At 34.2% G+C, this 17,563-nt stretch overlaps 1 protein-coding gene across 4 annotated transcripts in view; it reads right to left on the bottom strand.

Annotated features, from left to right (window-relative positions):
- Positions 1-2,725: 2,725 nt before the first annotated feature.
- FMN1 (formin 1) overlaps positions 2,726-17,563 on the bottom strand; it is a 170,747-nt gene continuing 155,909 nt past the window's right edge. For all 4 annotated transcript variants that reach the window (XM_079308080.1, XM_079308082.1, XM_079308081.1 and 1 more), the window contains 4 exons: positions 17,035-17,086; positions 14,225-14,374; positions 5,986-6,070; positions 2,726-4,946 (listed from right to left, as the gene is read on the bottom strand). In XM_079308080.1, coding sequence (XP_079164206.1) covers positions 4,902-4,946; positions 5,986-6,070; positions 14,225-14,374; positions 17,035-17,086 — 332 coding nt within the window. In that variant the 3' untranslated portion in view covers positions 2,726-4,901. The remainder of the gene's footprint in view (positions 4,947-5,985; positions 6,071-14,224; positions 14,375-17,034; positions 17,087-17,563) is intronic.

Here is a 17,563-nt window from a genome sequence, read left to right as displayed (position 1 = left end):
AGAGACAGTTATTTAAATCTGGCACCATGCTGTACCCAAGGTAAAGTCTATTGCATATACTCAAACCTTTGACTACTAAAGAACAATGTTTCTATGATTCTGGGATATCTCACTGTGCAATCCAAAATGCCAGTTTTCCCAGCTTGGGAATCTCCAAAATGGTGTTGAATTGCAGAGCATATAAATTTACTAACTTAATAGTAAGACATACCCAACTAATGTTGATTATTAGTAATTTCAAATGTAAATATTTGTAATTTGACAGTGGTGTCCTGCATGATGTTGTTCTACACCACATTTTTTGCAGTATTTTAATTTCAAAATCACAACAAAGAGCTCTTCCATCTTAGATAAGAATATTTCATTACTGAAGAAAAATATTTTATTAAGTCTTTTGCATATTTATTATTATATTTTTCTGTCTAGAGGAACTATTGGAACAGGTGAATTACTGGATAGGGGATGCCACTTAGCTACATTTGAACTGAGCCCAATAAGCTGTATTTGAATACACAGACCTTTGAGAAAAATGTTCCATCCTGATTTGGAAATACCAGAAAATGGAGAAACCACAACTGTCTTTGCTAAATTCTTCCAGTGGTTATCAGCCTCATTACTAATAGTTCATTGCTAATTTTATCTAATTTCTATACTGTTTTGTTATATTTTTCCTTAGTGGTGCAAGAAAACACATAATACCTCCTAGTATTTTTCTCTCTTTGAAGCAACTTATTGACTATAATCAAGTTAACTTTATTTTTAAATTTTTTTTATATTTATGTGCAAATACCTAGGCTTACCTTCAAATGAAGCATGTCAAGGAGAATTCTCCATAATGGAAATCCTGAAATTCTCTAACTGGCTTTAATAAATTCCAAAAGTGTTAAAGAAAAAAAAAGAAAGAAAGAAAAAAAAGAGGGACATCCATAACAACACTGAACAAGACTGTGACAAGGCCAAGAGTGAGCAAAATCTAGGTGAACATGATTTTTTGAAATTGCATGTTCAGATGGGTGTCTAAACACAGATTAAGGAGATTAATATTTCTAAACTGTATCATGTTTCTGAAATTCCATATCCACACTATCCATATTGAGGCATCCATTTTTAAGATACTGACTTGAAACAATGCAGAAATAATATTACCAAATAAGTATTACAAAGTCTTCCACTGCCCCATGTTCAGCTACAAAAGATGTTTAGATCTAAGAGAGGAATTGCTATCAATTTACTGGAAAATAAGGGCAATAAGAACCCTCTACACCACATGGAAAACAAAGTATTTTATTCATGTTTCATTCAGAGAAAAAATAGACTGGTGAGATACTCTGGCTGTTTATATATGGTTGGAGGAGATATCCTCAGCAACTCAGAAACATTGAAATCTTACAAAAAATGTATTCTTTCTAGCAGAGTTTAAGATGCTCAATTATTTTTTCTCACAGCTTACTGAATATTCCACTCCTTGTACTTTAATTTTCTAAATATACAGAAACTGAAGATCACAGTTTCTGTTTTGATGCAACAAAATTCTAAATTAAATATAAAAGTCTGATATTCAATATATACATTTACAAGGCTATGATAAAACACAAGGCAAAACAATTGCATGGTTTAGGGATAGCAAAAAACCTGGCTTGTTTTCATAGTTTAGTAAAAACATAATAAAAACATAATTTGTAATGTCAGATCTCAAATACACTGAAAGGTCTTCCATTTTAAAATCAACAAGTGGTAATGTAAATAATGTAAAGAGCACTTCTCAATTATCTACTCATCTACACTGAATTATTTCTAATAATTCGATTTATAAATCAGTACTGTATATTATTATTGTGGGTAATAAGCACTAATGAGTAACATGGGTTTTAATAGTTCTTTGCTTTATAGTCTTTGAGAAGTTTGGCAGTAACAGAAGAAATGAAAACAAAACACAACAGAAAATTCCCCCTCTTAAGCCACATCTACATCACAGTCACAGAAGTGACTTCTGTGAAGTGTTGAGGTATTTTAAATTAATAGACCAGAAAATTGTAACTATCTAGCTATTGCTGCTTGGCTTGAGTCCATTCTTTTACTTCCTTGACAGCAATGTAGACATGTACTGGAGACTTTTGTTCCATTCCATCTGTGTAGTTTCTTCCTTTTCTCCTTCTGTCCTTTTATTCTCCCCAAATCAGGAAGATCAAGGTAAGGTGAGACATCAAACTAAAGCTTAAAGCTTAAAAAAAAATGTTTGGTGACACTTGGTGACCCCAAAGATGAATGCTGGTTGATGCATATTTTTTATGCCTGAAGTGTCTAGGTATTTCCTAAATAAAGAGCTTATGTAGACATCTCTGTAAATATCTCCTCCCCAATACACAATTTTAGTTAAAGCCAGCAGGTGTACCATTGTGTCTTCATTCACTGTCTGAAGTAGGTATCATTAGGGGGGAAAAGTGTGATATTTAGCTGATGAATTCCATCCAGGAGTCTTGAAGTCTTGGTTAAGAGAATGAATCAAATAATCTAGGTGAATTCTTTTCAATTAAAAACAGTTCAAGTAATGGGTGTAGCTGGAGTCAGAAACTCTGACTTGAGAGGAAAATCAATACAATTGAAAATTAGGATGAAACAAGGTCTGTGCTATATAAGTTTTTGAATCTTCTAAAAAACATCCTTAATTCTCAAAGCCTTGGCAAATTGCTAATCTGATAAAAGAATTATAAATCTGTTCAAGGAATGCTTTAAATTAATAATTTTAATTTTAATCCCTTTTTATATACATTTTTCAACATTTCAAAATGAAGTCAATTTTAAATGAAAAATGAAAATTCACATTTAGAAATTTTAAAACAGGATATTTCAATAAGTTAAAACCTTTTTTCCACAATATACTTCTAATGGGAATTTTCAAGACTATCCATTTTCACTAACGGTGCTGCTCTTGTTGAATAATACTTCAAGTAATACATTTCACTGAAAAACTCTCAATCAGGGCAAATGGCAATATACACTATCTTCATGATAGATAGAAAACTATATAAAAAATAAACACTGTTTGCTTAAACACTCATCAGAATTGCCTTGTTTGCTATTGTTCTTTGGCTTTTACAGGCATTATTGCTCCTTTTATTTACCACTAATAGTATTGGAAAGAAATATACTTCACCTAGTTAGTGGAAGACAGGAAACTTAAATCTTTGGAATATTTTTCTTCTCTGCAATGGACTACTCAAACTACAAATCAGATAATTTTTGCTGGCATATTGTTGACTGCTTTTTTAAGAATTATAGTTACACTTCTTGAGTATATCTGTAGCAGGTAGAAACTCCCAAACATACAAGAGACTCTTGAGTCCTTTATTTTTATTCATGCAGGAATGAGAGAGATACTAATTTAAGAAACCTGCACTGAAATCGTAAGTTAATTTATAATGGGTCTCCACAACTGCTATTTTCCTTAATATAAATGTACACTGCTAGGGATGACTTCACCAAGGTTTCATCCCAGTCTCTCTATTGAATTTGCTGTATGATAACTCATGTCTGTCACATGTATATTCTTTCCAGTCTCAAAGCAAAGCACTAATGCTTTTCCCCTACTAGCTTTCTGCACCTTTTAGCTTCACCTAATTTCTCTTTGTAACCAACTTCATATACCATTATCATAAAGTCAGTTTCTCTCTTGTGGACAGCAAGCAGAATCGCTTTTCTTTTTTACCTTAAATTGACTTCTGCTTCAAGATTTCTTCTCCTAAAAATCCAATTCCTTAAAATGCAGTATAAATCTTCAAGTAATGGTGGATATTCAGTAGGGTTATTTTCAGGCTGTGACACTTTATGGTAATGGTTAAAATGTTACAGGAGAACAGCAGGACCCTGTTATTTCTTTCTGAAGTTTTACTTATTACATTATGTATCTATATATATATAAAAAATATAAATACATAGGTATGCTGGACCTATTCTTCATATAAATATAGGGGGACAAGAGCAGGCTGCATAATGCATTTTAGAATGAGATATTTGTTGTTAAAAGGAAAGCTTTCAGTGGAATTAAAAGTCAAATATTTAATGGCAAATGTGTAACTTCATGGAGAGATATTATTGTATCTTAATGAATAATGACCTATAAACTCATCACTCTATGGAATTGGTATTTGCAATATATACTGAAATAAAAATATACATTTTATAATTTTTTGTTTTGAAGCTCAAAATTTAGGAAATGTTAGATTAAAACCATAAAAATAATAAATCAGTTATGCCATCAATCATAAAACTAAAGAATTTGAATATTCCTTTATATGTGCAAAATATTATTCCCATTTCAATGAATGGCATAAGCTGAAGCTTCTATAAAAATATAGTAAAATACAGCATGAATCTATAATTACATTTAATCAGTTTTAGAAAGATGCATCCAATACTTAGACACTTTAAAATTATTTGGAATCAATCAATTTTACTTCAGTTACTGCTGAAGTAACAAAAAGTATGATGCAATACACCTTTGTGAACTGAATGGCATATTTGCTCTCATTTACATAAAGCCCTGTAAATAACCTACAGGTTGTTAGTCATTACCTAAAACACCATCCAAAATGCACATTTTAGCTCTTCCATATTAATAGATTATGAACAGAATTTTTAAATTAACCATTAACAACAAGATGCATTTTAAGCAATGTAAGGAAGAGTTACAGAAAAAAAAATTGACTTCTCATGTAGAACCCTTCTTAGAATTCCCTCCACTGAACATACAAACCCCTCTGAATTCAAAAGTCTTTAATGGATTGTCTTGGGACAGATCAGCAAAGCAGAATTCAGTATCTAACATAAGGTGCTTCCTGGGCCATTGGTGTAGTAAAGCATCAGGCAAGGTATGAAACCACTCCATTGTTTTCACACATCTTTCAGTTGGCAGTCACACTGGCTTCCTTCTGACGTAGTCTTTCTTTCTGTTAAAGGAAAGAAAAAGAGTTTTACTATAATTATTGTCTATAATTTTCTATCTTCTCTCAAGTTTCCATGAGCATTTGGTCTAGAAGACGGAGAAATAAGTCACAGTTCCAATTTTCTTTAATTAAAAAATGCTTGGAACACTCAAAATAGGTTTAAAACTTTAAAACACATTACTTACAGTGGAAAAGCTGAGTTTGCTTTCGCTACATACTTGTCAAATACTGTGTACCTTTAAAAATACACATCTGTGAGGACCAGTGCAGCTAGAGAAAAACAGATACATTTAAAATTCACGTGACTCTAATACCTTCTCATGTCTGGAATGGTTTCTGCTGACATAAAGGCTCTAATTTAGCATTAGCTAGATGACCTCTTCCCAGGCGAGTGTAGTCATTCATGTCTCTGCTGCCTGATCTGCAACTGATATGCTCTGCTGGGAATGCAAATAATACTCTGATTCCTTCATTTCATTCCCTTGGTCTCTTGCCTTCTAGAGTTTGAGAAATGCTTGTCTAACCTATGTGCCTTGCACACAGAGAAAAAAAGGATTTATATACAATGCAATTAGACCCCTTGCTGTGTTGCATTGAAAACACTGGTGTACAACAAGGAATAAAATGGGGATTTAATCCCTTCTACCACTGTTCCAGATAGAAAACAAAATTTTTAAGGTTTTGAAAAACCAGACACTCCAGCCATTGGAAAAATATATGCGGTGAGCTCCAATGCACTTTGAAGCATGGAAGAAAATACAAGAGACTACAGTGGAAGAGAAGAGGGAACCACAAAAGCAGTTCTTTTCATCTAAAATAGCAGAGCCATGCTTAGGCACAACTGAACTAAATGTTAAACAGAGCTGTTGACTACCATAGGGCATAAGCTTTAATATTTTTCTTCGGGAAGAAAATCACTCTGCTGCATTTGAACTAAAAATACTATGCTCTCCAACAGCAGTAGAAACCAGCCATCATTCTGAATGACAAGAATGGTGTCACAAAACTCCTTTGGAATGTCATACTGAAAACCAGATCGTACCAGGCTAGCTGTAGGATTGATTTTCTTCGTTTCAACTTTCTTCTCTGCAGTTAACTTGCTCACTGATTGCTGAGCCACTTTAATTCTGAAACACAGAAAAGGCATCATTAGATTTGGTGAAATGAAAGGAGTACTGGCTCTGCTGGGTATGTACTCTATATGAAGCCTCACCAGCCACATTTTTTTAAGGTACATTAGCCCAACAAACTGCTATTTATATTTAAAGACACTTAATACTATGAAAAATATATCAAAGTACATTTTCAAATGAAGAAAATCACAAGCAAAATGACAGCTTGACTGTATTGCTCCCTGAAAACGTCATTGGGAAAATAATTTCTCTGTTCGTGCAGGATCTGGATTTCATGGAGTATCTTTCCCACCGAAGAAGCTCTGCTATCATGGCAAAAAGATCCTCCTCTGAAAAAAAAGTGCTAGCTGGCTTGATCTGTTGTACACATATATGCTATTTTATCAGGGTGTTAGCCAGGCTACACATTATACTTCCTCTGAAAACCTTGAAATGAAAGCATCTGCCAGTTTTTTGTTTATGTCTTCTGTGTTGGTTTAGATGGAATTGACTGAGCAGTGCCACTGATGTGGCCATAGGAGGTACAAGAGGTTCTTGTCTCAGGGTAGTTAAAGCTGTCCTGTGTACAGCCACAGACTAGTCTGCTAAAAGTATTGTAGAGGTAAGGGGAAAAAAGAACACATATGATTCCTGTTTCTTGCCTTTTGCTCTCAGGGTCTTGCATAGAAAAACCCTTCTTTCTCTGAGGATCTAACAAGAAGAACGCAATGAGGAGTTTAAACAAGAGGAAAAGGAGAAATAGAATTACAGAAAAAGGGACTTGATTCTCCTTGTACTGACTGGAAAATGCTTAGGAAATTGTGCTAACAGTGATAAAAAGGATAGAAAATTCTTGGCTCTCCTAATAGAGGACCTGCCCAGTGCTAAGTGCCTCTATAATACTGATGGTACATACAGCTGCTTTATAATTCTATGTGCAAAATGCAAAAGGAAGGAGGTTGGGAGTGAATTTTTACAAGCAAGAAGAATTCAACAAATCAATTTTCAGTAATTTTACTGAAAGTCAGTCTTTTACTAGACACAACACATTTCTTGGCACTCTTGAACTGAAAAATTCTACTTTCTTTTCCTATTTAACTTTTTCCACTGGCAGAAATAATTGCTATGGCCAGTACAAAAGTATTTAAAATACCATGTCCAGTTCAAACCACTTTTGACACACTCAATTTTTGAGGAATTTTGGACAAAAAGCAAAAAGGAAAGTGGATTATAGCTGCAATTACTGATGTGTACTTCCTTGCTGTAACACTAGCAGCAAGCTGGATTCTTTTTAAAATACAAAATACATTCATAAGTTCATTATTGTCTTTATCTGTGTTGGAAACAAAAAAATTCTTCTCTACATATTTTAGAAGCATCTACTGGATAGTTGCTGTTGGTCTCACTTTCCATCACTTAAGAAGAACAGGAAGCAGTTACACTAGTTTCAACTAAATTTATTTTCAACAGTGTTCAGCTACAGCATTGATTCAAGCTGTAACTACACCCTCAAATATGCACACACGAAATTATTATTCTGTACATTTTAAAAATACAGCTGGTGCATTTTTAGAACATAATTAGTGTCCCCTGTTTGTACATGTAAACGACTACGTGACAACACACCATTCCATCTTTTTATTTTTGTTAATCTGCACAGTTTACTTCTTAATGCTGGATGGCTGCACTCACTGGACAGCAGGCTATTCCTCACAGCTACAATGTTTATGCAAAGATGATGATGGATTTCAAGACAGTTTTCAGGCTCAGCAGAACCACACCAAGTCATCAGCTTCTAAACTCTTCCCTGTTTTGAGCACATTTTCTATTTTATCACCTTCACTTTGATCCTAGAAGTGTTTTCAGACAGTTTTTAAATGTCTGGAGTCTACACTTTCATCCAAAGGGACAATTACAGGGATTATAAACTTTTAGACTTAAAGAGAAAATTATGCCTGTCACTGACCTAGCTCTGTGTATTTTATGGACTATTTTCACTACTTCTAGGAAACCTGGATTTTTAAAAATAGAATGAAAGATGGGGACAAACTTTAAGCAGGGCCTACTGCAAAACAGAAAGGGGTAATGGTTTTAAATTAAAAGGCCAATTTAGATTAGGTAAAAGGAAGAAGGTTTTTACAGTGAGGGTGCTTAAACAGAATCAAGCCCTGAGATGGAGGGCCACAATCTACAACTCACAGAAACAAGGGCAGTCTTGGAGAGAGAGATGGGATGATAGAGTAGCTGAATCTCAACACAAAGACAAGGGTGACTGCACGCTGGAATAGGTTGTCCAGAGAGAATGGGGAGTCTCCCTTACTGGAAATATTCAAGAACTGTCTGGAGGCAATCCCGTGCAATGTGCTCCAGGATGGCCTTGCTTGAGCAGGGAGGTTGGACCAAGTGCCACTGTGGTCCCTTCCAACCTGACCAATGGACTTATCAAGCAATCACAGTCCCAAAACATTATGGGATGCAGGTCACTTAAGCCTCCAAATCTGATGAGCTGCAACATGGATGTGCTCAAAAGGAATTTTATTCTCCTTCAACTGTGATCAAAAGAAGTCAACACCTTAATGAATAAATATGTGGTGTCAAACTGAGCAGTACTGCACATTAGCACACAACATGGAAAATACTGAATTAAATTAACAAAACTATGTCTTTTTAAATAGGAGAATCACTACTCCAATATTGCATATGCACCCTTATAATAACCAATGGGAATATAATCAGCTTTTTCCTACCTCTATTTGGAAGGTAGTGTCTTTCCCTGCAAATTGCACAAAAGCCAAGCCTCTCAAATTAGAAGCTATTAGTGAAAAATAAAGACATTATTTTTATTTAAACTTATTTTAATTTTGCACCTAGGGATGCAGACACCTAATCTAAACATAAGCATCTATTTATTATTAAAAAATTTCCTTTGTAAGCTTAGGAAAATACATTTTTCCCTTACAGGAAAAGATATTACCAAGCCAGGGACTAACTAGATAAACTGGTTATCATGTTCACCCCTGCTTTGCACTCAAGTCAGACAGAAGGCAGCATGAACTGGCACACTCCACCCTGGGAAGTACCCCAGTTAGGAAAACCAGAATCCCATGTAAACAAACCAATTCACATACTCATGTTCTGGCTCTGTTATTGTGCAACAACAGAGACCAAATTATCTGCTTCTCTCTCAGCTCCACAATAATCTGGAAAATCTATTATTTTCACTTCTACAGCCCCTTTCATGCCACTGTGGGTTAGGAAATAGCTTGGAATGACAGTTCTGTGCCACCTGAGCTTCCCATGACTAGATCTTTAAACTTCTCCCATAAAACTGTTTTGGCATAAGGAAATGTTGTGCAAACAAAATTTCAGATATGGGTGGAAATGAACAAGTGGAGGTAGCTAAAATCAACATCAACTGTTCAATCTAGAGCCAAGCTGCATACTCAGTTCAGACCCTTAACACAGCTGAACAGTGACTTCCCTAAGGACTATGAAAAATACTCAGAGCTCAAATTCCTTTCATGTGTTAAATGCCTTTCGACTCTCAGTCCTATTTCTGTATGCAACTCATAAACTAAATTTCAAGTCACAGCCCCTGTAAGCCCATGAAATATAACAGGTTAGATTTCAGTATTAAAATTTTAGAAGCAGATATTTGTGTACTACCTGGCCTGGCAGATGATTTTTCAGAGTACTTGGCTAGCTTTAAAATTAGGAGCCTTATACCAGAGCATGAAGCTTGAATGTTACCACTTCTGTTACTGTGTTATGATTCCCTATCAAGCCTTCAGGCCTAAATCTTCTGGAAAGACCTTGGTCATTACTGATCAAATCTTCAGATTGTATTTAGAATAAATGTTCACTAACTACATCAGTAAAATACAGTAAAATAAAATGTATCTTGTCACTAAATGTTGTCATCAAACCTCTAATTACCTATATATTTGATTTTTTTTTTTCTGGATGTACTGACAGTGGTTTATCTATGAAGTTGTCGACAAAGTAAGTCAGAAATTTTATCTCTGTAGTCACAAGCACTAAAATTTTTGGTTTTCTATTTTAGGAAAGTTGGTGCATAAGAAGAACCAATAGGAAAAGAAGGGCTACAGAACAAAAATATACTTCAGTCCATCTGAGATGGCTCCTGGAAGATATTTAGGAGTATATAAAGAGAGCCAAAGCCTACAGTGATAATTCCCAGAATACTTTTGCAGTTGGAAACTCTCTTCATGTGTAAGTCCTTATTAGATTTTTCCAATATAATTTTGCATTGCCACCATTTAGAAGCAAATGCAAGCTTTTGCCATCTGTGACATCTTGTGACAAGATGAAATATATAATTCTGTTCATTAAATAATGATCACATCTTCTCCAGCTGTTGAGACAAATTTTGGTTCTATTTTTGATTTCTGAATTCTGACCTATTTGTATGCATATTCAATCTGAAAGAGATTACTTCATCCAGTATAGTAACAATTGTAGCAATCTTAGTTTTGCAAGAGTCAACAGGGAGTTAAATTAAGAGCGGCAATTTCTTTCCTGTTTTAATTATTTCATGTTTAAAGGGCAACGGGCATAAACACATTATTATAATCTTTTGTCACATTTCTTTTGTCAAACATAATCGCAGTTTGTCATGAAACTCACTTCAAACTACTAGTATTTCTTCTGCATTTATACTTTTTCCTTATTTCAGACTTGTTTAGGACATCCTCTTAAAATATAATTTAACACATCTTGAATACTTTAATTGATTTATGGATGGGCACTCATATACACATGTATAATGGATTTAAGTTGTTACATATTTATTTTTGTTCCAAATTCATAGACATGCACACTGCAAATAAAATTAGTAGTTTAAGAAAATGAAGTAACAATAGAAATATCTGCAATCTACCTTGCTGTAAGTGCTTAATTGCCAAAAAATCCAACCTTTTAGTCTTCAATTCAGTTATCATCTCAAAATTTCATAAACAGCAAAAAGTGTAAAAGCAGTTGATATACCTGTATGCATATACATTGTAAATTACAAAGCTGTCAACAACACAACTCGATTTTGATTCAAAACAGCACCAAAAAAAAGGTTTCCAACATTTGGAGCACTTACATTAAGCTGTTTGTCACAGATGATGTGATTGTCAAAGCAAATTTCATTTAATTGTACTTAAATTCTGATATTGAAGAGAAAGTAAAGTGTGACCATATTTGTAACAGGCATATTGTTTGGAAAATTGTTTTCATGTTATCCCTATAATAATTTACATATATCATATAATATCATACCATAGTTTCTTATATATCTGTAACTGTGTCTTGCATTCCTAAATAATGTGCAAATTTTGTCCAGGAAAGAGACGATGACTCAACTATATTTTGCAGGCAGCTAATTTATTTGCATGGTTAGTTTAAATGCAGGGCAGCTCAGTTGAAGTGCTTCCTTTACTTTAAGAAAAAGTCTCAATGAAATCTCATTAGATTTCTACAGTTATGGTACATTTGAGAGCCAAGGAGCTTCAGATGAAACAGGCTCTTTGCAGCTGAGGCTGTCATTTAGCTAAAGACAGCACCCTGTTTTCCTGAAATTCAGAGATTTTAAATTTGCTTGCCATACAATGCAACGTTAATTTGGGATACGAAATTTTATATCCTAAACTAACTACATAGATTTTATATCCTTTGACCTATTTTTACTACTATCAAGTTTAACCTAATACACTTTTATTATCCCTTTGATAAATGGCAATCCTACATATTATAATTAGATTGTTAATTTTATGTGTCATATTTCTTGAGAGACAAATTACAATCCACTATTAGCATTCCTATATGAATGTAAAGAATTAGCTAATTCCTACACATTTTACATTGGGTTTCTTCAGCTCTTGAAATTTGGAAGGTAATCCAATTGGAAACATGTTCACATAATGGTATCAATGCCTCAGTTTCTGAACCTAATATTGCAATTACTGACTTACATTGATGTTTCTTCCTGTATAATTTTCTTAAAAAAAAAAAAAAAAAGGGTTCATGATAAAAATATTTTCTTTCATTTTTTAAAAATTAAGCAGTCTTTAAAAATGCACGACCAATAGTGCATCCAATTAATTAGCCAGTTAAGGAAGACAGCTGTCCATTCCTGTCATTCTAAAGGTTTTAGTTACCAATGTGCACAATGACTCTGTGCTTGCTTTCAAACTTTTTTGGACAGCAGTTCATCAGCAGTTAGTTTCATACTTTGTTAAATAGGACCCTTAAATGATTAAGACTTTACAAGACATTTTCCGGTGATGAAAAAAGTTTTTCCACCATTCTAATCTATTGATTTCACTATGTTCTTCTTTTCAGTAGCACAATCGAGAACAATTTAGAATGATGAAAACAGCTTTTCTGTCATTCTAATTTACTATTTACACAAGGCTCCTCTTTTTAACAGCTCGTCGTCTTGATGAATCACCCAAATTTTGAATGTAAAGGACAATGAATTGTCCTTTTGAGACTAAGGAAACTTTGTGAAAATAATATGAAGTGAGTTCTGAAAAACAGTCCATATTACCCTGAAAGTGTCAGTACTTAGAACTATTACAGTAACTGCTGCTCTGCATTCTACTGGTATTGCTTTACATTGAACAGAAATAAAGACATCTGTCAGAGGAACTGATGATATATATTTGTTCTGCGATTTTATTTGTAGATTTGATTGATACAGCTATTAAACCACGAGAAATTCTCACCTCACCTGAGTATGAAAGCACAGAATACAGCAGTTGACTTACTAAGATTTCTTGATTATTGTATTGAGATAGTTAAGAAGCTACGTATTGTTAAAACAGAAGGCATTTCGATTTACTTGAAGGGATCATGGTGCACCATTAGCAAAGTGCTAATTACATAAAAAGGAAAGGATGTACGGTCTGGATTTTTTTTTTCTTGGATAGTTAACTTCTATTCCTCCTAACTGCTTTTGGAATAAAGTCATGATTGAGCAGAAAATATATCCCTGAGATGATCTTTATCATGACCGTAGCAATGTGCTTGGGACTTTTTATTTTACAGTTTTTAACATGTAAACCAAATTTGTGTATTGATTTAGATAAAAGGAAATAAAAGATTCTTTGTAAATGTTTGCAGCTGTCAGCTTCCAAAATTAATCAATAAATGATATAAAAAGCTACGACTTTCAAGAGTTTTAAAACTATAAGATCTATAAAACAATGCTGACAAGGTTGATAATTAAGAATTCATAACTTTTACATATAATCCTTCAAAAAATCTACTTTATATGAACCTGAAAACCCCACCGACTTGCAGCAAAATGGAAAACATAGGTTTAAATTACTGTACTACTTTTGCTTGTTCTTTTAAAGCCATTTTAACCTTACTCTCTGGCAATTTGGAATAAGCACCTGGATTTAAATTTCATACTGAAAGAAATTGTTCCATTCTTTTCCAAAGAATGACTACATTACCACTCTAGGTCTTTTCAAATTAACTGTAATATGCTGAGCATGGTGAGCTTGCAGTAGAATTGCTTTTTTCGCTAAAAAGATTTCAAGTTTCTTTAAGAAAATCAAGAAAATAATTGAAGGTTTTAGGTTTTTGGGTTTTTTTACTCTAACTAATAAAATCAGGAGACTGTTGTGAGATCCAGCGGCAAGTAGTTTGATGTCCTCAGCAGGACACCAAAAGTCAGAAGTAGTGCTGTAAATTCAGTGTGGGGCTTCAACACTATGCTAAGTGTGGCCTGAATCTCTGGGGCTTCCCTTTGATGCAAGTGCAGTATATTAACTGGAAAAGCATTCACTTTTATTTGTCTGTACTGTCTGCGACAGCAATATCGCCTCATTTAGGCTAGTTCAACATGAAAATGCACAGAGAAGCAATCTGTTATAAATTAGCACAGCTCTCCTTTCATTTTACTAGCTAGTAATTGGAAGGGGTTAGAAAAGTGTAATTTATCAGATTATATGTGTTTATCTTTTTGTGGGGACAGCATGCCTTTGGTGAATTTTCCTACACACCCTGAGGGAATAATCTTTCCTTGATGTCCATTAGATCTGAAAGAAAACAATGACGCCTGTGAAATATAGGAGTATAATTTGTTGGGTTTGAGAAGCAGCAGTTTCCCAGACATCTAAAATGGTATTAATGACTTTATTAGAACCTTACCGTTCCTTGGAAATGCTTTTGCTCTCTCGTTTCCAAATGGTCTTGAAGTCACTGCAGAATTCGTACCACACCGTGAAAACGTAGTTTGGTGTGATCTCCTTCTCGCCAGGCTTTGGCTTTATCCCAAAGTATCCCACTGTTTCTTCAAAGCTGCAAGGGAGGAGAAAAGAAAAAAAACCAGTCAACACGTAAGCCCACTGGGGAAACAGTTTCTCTGATTTAGTAGTCAAGGCTGGTAATTACCGTAACTTCTCCTTAGCCTTGGAAATTACAGCAGCAATTCATGCTAAGTGCTAACCTTCCAACACCCACCTCTCCTCCAGGAGGAAAACTTACAGATGCATGGGCCACCACAGAGATCTGTCACGCTGGCAAACCACGGGCATCCAATTACAATGAGAAAAACTTAACTTCTTGCATTACAGGAAATGCTCTAATATAGTTAATTATTTTATTCTGCTGCACTCCATGAAGATCTTATTCTCCCATTTATCTATACTGAAGAACTATGGAAGAGCCACACTCCAAGTCAGGAAAAAATCTCTAGGTTTGGTTGAAAACAATCTAGTATTTAGGGAGAATTGGGAGTAGCAACAACCAAGCCACAGACAGTGCCAATAGCAATTTTGTAGAAGTCTTATTGAAAAAATTCTCCTTCCACATGTGGCAAGAAACAATTAATTTTACAAAATTGCACTTCCAGTATTTTAATACTTTAAAAATATTTGTTGTTCCGGAATTGCTATACAGCTGGATATTTTCATTATCATTCATTCATTCATTCATTTTTATTACAAGACAATTCTTCTGAGAGCATTTTAAATGATTGTGTATTTTTAACCTTTATGACATTGCTTTGTATAGATAAAATGGAACAATCCACATGATTAGGTACTTATATAAATAAAAGTATGTTCACTTTTGTTGAAGTTGAATCACTTTTCTCTTCAAAGTAGATCCAACAATCCTGAAACATTTGGTGATATTAATTAAAAATAATGTTAAAATGTAAAAGTAAAGGTAACAACATATTTGAAAATAAATAGCATTTCTTGGAATAGTCATTTTATTTAATCAGAAGAAAGTTATAGTCTTCTTTAGAGCTGCGAATTGGTTCTAAATCTAAACACAGGAAGTGTAAATCTTGAAAATAAAATAAATTATTTCAAAGACCTGTAAGGAGTCTCCAACCATGTGCTTGACAAAGAAGCTTGGATTTTAGCCACATGAGCCAATAAGCTGAGTTTTTCTTTTTGATACTTTAAAGATAGAAATCATGCCGTACCATATCCCATGTTGTTCAAGGTAAACTATTAAAATAATAGGTCAATCAATCAATCAAATACAGCTTTGAATATCTGTGCAAAAAAGTTTGGTTTTCAACCTCTAAAAATACTAAAACACCTTAGTCATAATCACATGGTTAAAACCATTTATGTCTACTGGGCAATGTAATTTGCATTGCATTCACTTGGGCCAAAAACTCCTCAGCTGTTCATAACACTTTGACTGGGATAGCTGAGCCAAGAGCAGCAAGAACACAGACTCTTCCCAGGTTTTCTTCATGAAGCAGCCCTAGAAACATTGTGCACACTTCTAACCAAACAGAACCCTTCACCATCCCAGCTGAAGCATACAGAGGTAGGATCCTAAATCCTGCAGTCTCCCTCTGCCTCTATCCTGAAACTTTTCAGCCTCTCTTCCTTTCTTCATCAGACCACCCCCAGTAGCCCTCCTTTGTTTTCACCCACCTTAATCTGGCTTCCTGGGCTACTATCTGCCTTTCAAAAGTAGAAATTTAAAATACTAAATATTTAGCAATTTAAACGCCCAAACTATGTTGGACAACTACCCTAAGTCAACTGCAAATTGGGTGCAGCTCCATACCCCAGAGAGTCTATTCTATTCCAGAAAGGCTACAAAGCAGGTCAAATATGAGGGAGCCTTGTGCCAAGGAAGTTAGGTTTGTAGCTAACTAGAGCCAGCCAGACCCTTGAAATGAGGAGGTAAAATCCCAGTCAACATCAGCCAGCTGTTCAGCCAATATTTAGGCATCTTCTGCAAGCAGATGGGAACAGCTCACCTAAGATTTGAACTGCATTTGGGAAGTGCCCCTTATCTCCCTCTTCCTGACAGCCTAGGAAAACTAACTGAGGTGTCTCAGGTGGAGTGAGTATGGTCTGAGAAAAGTACAATTTAAATCCAAATTACAGATCTGCCTTCAGTGATCAGGAAGAAAAAATATTGATAGCAAGTTAAAGATCAATTTACCCCAGTTTACTTATAGCTGGTCCATAGCTAAGATGGATTCTTCACTCTCACAAAACTATAATTTATAAACAAAATGTATTAGCAGTATTAACTTATTGAATATTTTACTATCCATCTATAAATCAATTGATCTCACTTTTTCCATACTTTGACTCCTTTGGCCTAAGTGAGGCACAAATATTCAGACAATAAAAACATTGGGATTTCAATGGCTTCTTAGGCAACTGAGTGCTGCATAGTAATTGCTGAAAATGTTCAGTGATGAGGAAATATATTTTTATGTCATAAAGTAATTAATCAGTTATTTATCTATTCTGTAAAACCCCCATTCAGTTCAATGCTAATAATAATTAAAACCTCAAACACAGAACACTGTGTGGATAAAAATGAAGTTTTTCCTGGAAGACTGCATAAGATTTTTTCAGAAAACATATTACTCCTTTGAAATACAGATCCTTTTTGCTATTTACTGTAATTCATAAGTACAGTAATATATTTGATCAAGATAAACTGTTAAAAAGCACTAGCAAAAACCTTACCATTTTTGAGCATTTTCCAAACTGTTCTCTTCTTTTTTCCGTTCTTCTTTAGCTGCCAATGAAAAACATTTTAAAGGTGTAAATTACTGTCTCACTGTTTTAGAGATCCTACAGATTAAGCATCTCTTCTTTTCAAAACTGCATAGTTTGTGTACTAACTATAATAGAAGTGGTAAACACTTGCTAATTTTCGATTTTTATTTATTTCTTGTATGCAATGAATGCTTCTACTGGAGCAGTAAAGTGTATTGAATTAGAAAAGTAATTTAAAAACCGTATTATAATATATAGTGTTAGCCATTAATTGAATAAAATATAAATAATTAAGCTTCAATTTCAGATTTTTAAAAAAGAAAATAATTTAAGCTGTGTTTGTTTCTTTACTGTTGCAGGCCAGAACTTACAAATTTAAATGTGTTTCTGCAGGATAAATGACTGGAAGTTCAATTGGAACTGAACAGGTACCAAACATATCTAACACCAACTGCTCCATAGAGCTATCACATTTTTTTCTGGAAGCTCGAAAGTG

Source organism: Erithacus rubecula, assembly GCF_903797595.1.
Source record: "Erithacus rubecula genome assembly, chromosome: 6".
Classification (NCBI taxonomy): Eukaryota; Metazoa; Chordata; class Aves; order Passeriformes; family Muscicapidae; genus Erithacus; species Erithacus rubecula.
Note: the sequence above shows the minus strand (reverse complement) of the source record. Positions and strands in the feature narration are given on the sequence as shown.